A 6,697-nucleotide genomic window follows, 5' to 3' on the forward strand; every position below is an offset into this window, starting at 1 on the left:
GATCTACTGTTCTTCTCCTTGCTCCTCCCTCTTCAAGTCCTATAATCCTTCACAAATACCCCAAAATCACTCACAAAAGCTCTCACTCTCACTCAAGAAGATGCAAGGTCGAAATAGGGTTCTCTCTGGCTAATAGGGTGATAAGGGAGGCCACAAGAGGCGGGTTATGTTCCTTAAATAGGGTTAAAACCCTAAAAATTAGGGTTTCTCTTTACAGCTCCTACTCGTCGAGTCGGGGCCTTCCTACTCGTTGAGTAGGACCCAAACCCCGCGTCCCTTAACAGTCTCTACTCGACGTGTTGGAGCACCTAACTCATCGAGTCCATGCACAAAACCCTAAACATTATATAAAATAGTCAATACCTGGAATAGGTGTTACAGTCAGCTAACTATAGGGTCCGTGACCTTGAAGAACTCTGGTGCCCCACACGCCTTGAACTCCCGGAACGAGGGAGTTCAGGCCCCGGCCTGACCCGCAACAATCTCAGCTCTGAATGACCTATGCCTCTCCTCCATAATCTCCATCATCCCTTCCTTGACCGTCCCAAAAATCATTGGGGTAGCGTCAAGGATGCCTTCGTAACCTCGGCCATAATAAGCTCGCACAGCCTCTCATCAATGGGCTCGGTACCATCGCCCGACCCAGCTCCGGATCCTGATCCTGATCCCCCAGATCCATGTCGTGTCACCACCATACTGTATTGCATAATTATCAGGATGTCCAAAAAGAGGGTCCTTCCACACCGGTTCTCCTTAGAGCTTCCAGATCTAACATTGGTTCGGGTACAAGTCATGTGCTTTCAGTAGTACGGACCCAATACTATCTTCCACACCTACCTGTACCTTCCCCAAGGCTCTACCTGATAACTCTAATTCATCCCAGAACAAGTCATATCTCACAGGCTACCGCATAGCTCAAATCCTAGGCTATCCTAAGATTTAATCCATCCATATCAAAATAGAACTCAATCATAACGGGTTGCCTTATGCATGCAAATTATACACAGAACAGGATCAAATAGACTTTCGAATAACATACTCTTCCTTAAGACCACAACCAGAAAAACAACAAGAAATAAGGCCAAATCAATCTTTCTGAGGCTATAAGACCCTAACCGTATACAATTTTGAAAGCATACACGTAGCAATATTCATACGATTATCATAACTCAAATATCAGTATAACATGGCTAACATAATGGGGGAAGTACTTACTTGACTCGGCCGATCACGCACATTGCACTCTCCTCTTTTCCATTTTAAGAAGTTTTTAAGTTTTATTTTTGAAAACAATTTTACCATTTCCTTAGTTTGAGTCCTGATACAACCGAGAGTGTGCTCGAATCTCTCAAACCAAGGCTCTAATACCAACTTGTAACGACCCAATTTTCAAAAGAAATTTTTCATTTTTAAATAATCACAACATTTTGAATAAACCACAAAATCTGAAGAACAATCGTTTTCAAATTCATAACATCAATAATTTTATTTCAAATATTAGAGTGTCCCATAAAAACGCCTGAGAGAGTGTATGACGCGCCATCAAGCCTTTCCCTTGCTCTTAGGCTCAGAAGTACCTGAAACAAACCAACAAAGTGTAAGCTAATGCTTAGTGAGTTCCCCAGAGCATACCCCATACAATCCATATAATCACATAATCCATGTTAGCTATAAAAGCTACATAAACCATATAAGCCATACATACAAACATATAAGGATGTCGTGGGCTCCCCTAGGGTCTTACTCCAGGATGTCATGGGCTCCCCACATGGTCTTACACCTAAGTGTCATGGGCTCCCACATGGTCTTTAATAGGAAAGCCATGGGCTCCCCACATGGTCTTACATCCAGGTGCCATGGGCTCCCCCATGGTCTTTAATAGGAAAGCTATGGGCTCTCCACATGGTCTTACATCCAAGTGTCATGGGCTCTCCCATGGTCTTCCATACAAGTATACCACATATACAACTATCATACCTCCTACCACATAACCAACTAACATGTCACATAACACTACATCAACTAGTGTATCACATATCATAAAATGGACTGACCTTGGTGCCTTCGACCCATTGGTATGGTGAGAAGACTCACCTCTATCTACTGAATCTGAAAGCTGCTCTCCTAACAGTTCATGAACACCCGTGCTGAACAATAATACCATTACCCAGGTAGGGCTGAACATAATCCAATTGAAGAACCCAAACCCCAAGTCCTTTCACAATGGCCTAAAAAGTCTTCCTTTGCTAATGGGCCCAAAGTCCATGTACAAAATCATTAATGGGCCTCATGGCCCAATAAAGCCCAACCATAGTAACCATGGCCCAAAACAGATAAGCTGGCCCACTAACTCTAAACGTGACCAAGCCCAATGACTGATTAAGGCCCAAAGGGCTTACAATCCCAAAACAAGTCCAAGCCCATCTGAGGTGTGTACGCCTTGCGTACCACGCTTGTACGCACAACGTACTGAGTCCCTAAGTTGTACGCGTTGCGTATGCTAATCTACACCCAACGTAAAAGCTTGCTCAAGCTTCCTAAGCTGCTCAAAATGTAAGATCCAGGAGCTCTTCCACGTTCAAGCTTGTTTCCTCCTCTTCCTAGTAGCTAACACACCAAAAGGATGGTGTTTAAACACTCACAAGCTCAAGAACACACACTGTAATGATTTTAGGGTTTTGAGGGACGTTTGAGGGTGAAGGATGCCAATTAGGGTGAGGCTCAAATGAGATAGGGATGCTTATATAGGTCTTAAGTCCAAAATTTAAGGTTTGAACATTCGTCACGTACGCCCAGCGTACGTGCTGGCCCTCCACGATCATCCATGCATGGTACGCTAAGCATACTCCTGAAGTACGCCCAGTGTACTTAAGGGACCATTATGCAATATTTATAATTTCAAGGGTTCCAAAAGTAATACCTGATTTGGGGTGTTATAGTCTTCCTCATCGTCAACCTCATCCACATCACGATGCCCTGTTGCAACTTTCTTAATCAGTCGTGCACCATCAAGTACTTCTTCCTCTATGTTACCAATAACCTTGTCTTTGTGTTCATCCAACCATTCCTGTATGTTACTATTCCCAAAATGGTCTACATACATAGGGAGTATAACACCACATTCATATGCAATTGCTATAAAGTCGAAATAATCCGGGTCATTGATAATTAAAGTCAAACCTTTCGGAAAATCAATATCAGGTTGGCAGTAATAGAGCTTTTCACACTTTTCCCCAGTGAACGTTTCGATGAACGCATAACACCCATCATTGTCCATTCCTGCGAAATCGATGTCTGAAAATCTTTGAGTAATTTCGTCGGTGTAGCGTACGGGGTATTTGGCGAAGATTCCTTGCAAGTGCACATCTACTTATAAGAATACGAGTTCCATGTTTGAGGTTTCAGGAGAAGAAAACAACAAAGGGTTTATCGATGAAGTGATGAAAAGTGGAGGTCAAAAGGGCTCTTTTATAAAGCATATACCGACAGTACGAAGGATGCGACTAATTAATGACATGTCATTACACAAAAGACACAGTTATCATCCTATGTGATGTTATTAGAGGGAGGTGGACTAAAAATGACCGGCTGACCCCTTCACAAATGAAATAAGGACTTAATCGACCTGACAAAGTGTAATTCGTTCCCTTAAAAAGCCATAAAGTAAGTTAAGTGGCTAAATGGGTAAACTCTAGAAACATAATAGGGCATATATGTCATTTTCCCTTTTATTTATGGTGCCTTTAGAATCCCCCGGAAACGCGTCTTCTTTTTCCAGCGATAAAAATCATTTCCCTTAAACTTATCAAGTTTCCTGAACTTGGAACTTAAGTCCCTGACTGATTCTACCATTGTTATTCCTTTTGCAGAAAATAAAGATTTCGAATGTTAGAAATTAAGGAATCAAAATAGCAATATATATAACTTGGATAGATTTAAGGATCGTGTTTGCAAACACTTTTCAAAATCTGTAATTCGTCCCTATTTCCAGGGGTACACGAATTCAAAGTGGGATAATACAAGAACAAAACCAATTCGAATTATAGGGCTAATTTGAATTGTAAAACACATAATAACATTGCTTGATGTGTTGTTTTGGGAGACAAAAATATTGAATGATCTATTTTCGTTTGTATATGTTCCAACTGAATTTTGGAACTTCAATCAATAGAAATCAGTTGAAAGTTGGTTTATGGGGGTTACATCTATTATGGCACCAAAAAAAGATGGTTAAAATATGGTTATTTAGACATAACCGAATCTGACATTATCATGATGTGACAACCTAATTTTGGTGGGAATTTGCACGACTGAACTCTTTCCTGACATAGAAATCCGTTTAGGTTTCGGGTCACTATCCCTTGGACCCCGCTAGGGGCACTACCCTTAGACCCCGCCAGGGGTAGGGCGCTGCCCCTTGGAATGTCGTATACAGGGGTACTGCCCCCGGACCCCCCGCCCCCGTATAGCTGAGTTCACATTAGACTATCTGAGTGTGCACCCCATACATCCAATCTCAGAAAACAAATAAAATTCAACCTATCTCACTAGCAATACTAGCTACACTAAAAGTATGTTGATAACACTAAATCACCAACAAAAAAATATATAATTGATAAAAAACTAAAATAAATATTGATTCAATAGGTAGGTGGCAAGAGGGTGAAAGATAAATATTGATTCAATAGGTAGGTGGCAAGAGGGTGAAAGATCTGCTCGTCCCACCCTTGTTATTAAGTCGCATGTTACTAATCAAACGAACTAAGTTTTGGAGTTTAAGACAAAACAATTGTAATAAAAAATAAGTTAAAGTCAAATGATGTTTACTAATAATAACTGAATCCACAATATTTAAATTAGAGAAAAAATAATCTTTTAACTAAAAATGAAGCTAAATGCTGAAGTATGAACGAAGAAACGATTAAAATTAAGAATATAAATGCATGATCCATAATATGGTCACATGCACGCCCTTCCATCTCTTCCTAAAAAACTATATACTAATAAATAAATAAATAAGAGAGAGACAGAATTGGTACTACGAATCAGAAGTCTCTGCCAAATTCTGATCAGATCAGATCCAAATGTGGAGGTTCTTAATCACGGACGGGATCATTAAGCACTTGTAAAATGTGTAACACGGCTTGTACATTCTACTTGTGGTTCTCAACCATGGAATTCTTGCAATGCGCTATCGCCCCTTGAATCGCGCTCTGCAGTTCTTCCGTTGATGACGAAGTGTTACTGCAGCCACCGGCGCCTTTAGTGTTGTTTTTCCGGCAAAGAACACCTGAATGATATGGAGACGACGGCATTGTTGAAGGGCAGCTTGATACGCAGCTTGTCTTTCTGAAAAACCTCAGATTTCCCGAAAACGATGGAGAAACTATGTCTTCCCTTTTCGCCATTGAAGGAGCAGTCTTTGTTTTTTGACTTTGAAGTTGGGAAAGCTTCTCGTACAACGGCTTCACTTTCTTCAAGTATTTACGTATCTTTTCTTTCACGGAGGAGCTGGTTAAGGTGGCCGGATCAGACTGGGTGGTGATACCCGCCGCGGGTTTGCTGGTTTCTTTGCGAAACAGGGAAGAGAATCTGTTGAAAGAAAACTGCTTACTAGCAATTATTTTCTTTTCGTTTTCGGAGATGAATCTATGAGTATGGGAATTGAGATCAAACAGTTTGTGAGGAAAGTGGGTATCATCATCGTCGGTGGCGGAGCTGGGGCGGGAGGAATCCGAGGTTGTGTAGGAGAAGGATGAATGATAGTCGGAGGAGTGGCGAGCGGTGATGGTGTTGGAGGTGAGAAGTAGGGTACGGACCATGGAGTTGCGAGGGGAGAGGTGGAGGGGGAGAAGTTTACCTTTATAGAAGAGCTCGTCGGCAGGGCGGAGATTGATGGTGGTGGATTTGCAAGGGGAGAGGACGGATGTGAATTCAAAATCCGAAGAGGATGAGTGGTGGTGGATGGGGGAGGATGGGAGGGTATGGGATTTTGTTTTCCGATGCCCCATTAGAAGGCCAGTTACGAGAGAGTGGAAGAGTATTTCGAATTTAGAAGTGGTGATAGCTGTGGTGGGAAGGAATATGGGTTGGGAGTTGACTTCTCTCTATATTTGGCTCACCCTCCTTTAACTAAATTAACTTATCTTTGACTTTTCATGTTATTTACACTAAAATATTTACCGTTTTTATATCTATAAAAAATTAAACATTTTAGACTATGTTTACACTAAAATAATTACCAATTTTATTGCTTTTTTATATATACAACATTTTTATGCTAAAGAATTTTATTTCTAAGTGTATATTCTTTTGTCTCTAACAATATTTAAACACTAAAAATTTATATTCATCAATTCTATACCGTTAAGTTATAGGCTGTTTGGTTTCAAGATTATTTCCAAATTTATCATTAACAATCATCTCTAAATATTCTTAAAAGAGAACCATTAATTCATCAATCGAATAATCAGGGTCTTTGATTGTATTTCAATATTATGTTTTCCACCATTGAATCAAATTGATGACGTCATATTGACTAAACTTTTGTTCAAACATTGTTTTTGTAACTTACATTATTGACTTACTGTCATAATCCATATGATATTTTGGGATTGAAATCTGTTAGTGTATTATTATTAGTCTATGTATTTATATTATTTTGTATAGCCCGGCCCTTTTGTTGTTTGGCCCTTTT

General features: G+C 40.3%; 1 protein-coding gene across 2 annotated transcripts; it reads right to left on the reverse strand.

Moving 5' to 3' along the window:
• Window positions 1-1,509: 1,509 nt before the first annotated feature.
• Window positions 1,510-6,081, reverse strand: LOC145125366 (putative membrane-associated kinase regulator 1). 2 transcript variants are annotated; one of them, XR_013715956.1, is made up of 2 exons: window positions 5,040-6,081; window positions 1,510-1,577 (listed from the first exon to the last, which is right to left on the reverse strand). XR_013715956.1 is itself a non-coding variant. In XM_079060827.1 (1 exon), the coding sequence occupies exon 1, from the start codon at window positions 6,009-6,011 to the stop codon at window positions 5,154-5,156; it is 858 nt and encodes a 285-aa protein (XP_078916953.1). In that variant the 5' UTR covers window positions 6,012-6,081; the 3' UTR covers window positions 4,807-5,153. The 2 variants fall into 2 exon arrangements, 1 of the variants encoding a protein (XP_078916953.1); XM_079060827.1 differs by lacking the exon at window positions 1,510-1,577 and having other exon boundaries at window positions 4,807-6,081.
• Between the last annotated feature and the right edge of the window lie 616 nt (window positions 6,082-6,697).

This window comes from Lactuca virosa, chromosome 7 (genome assembly GCF_052849685.1).
Source record: "Lactuca virosa cultivar CGN04683 chromosome 7, Lactuca_virosa_CGN04683_v6, whole genome shotgun sequence".
In the NCBI taxonomy this organism is placed as follows: domain Eukaryota; kingdom Viridiplantae; phylum Streptophyta; class Magnoliopsida; order Asterales; family Asteraceae; genus Lactuca; species Lactuca virosa.

Bases quoted from the DNA above. Each gene is read 5' to 3' on its own strand.
- LOC145125366 (XM_079060827.1), bottom strand. From the start codon at position 6,011: ATGGGGCATCGGAAAACAAAATCCCATACCCTCCCATCCTCCCCCATC.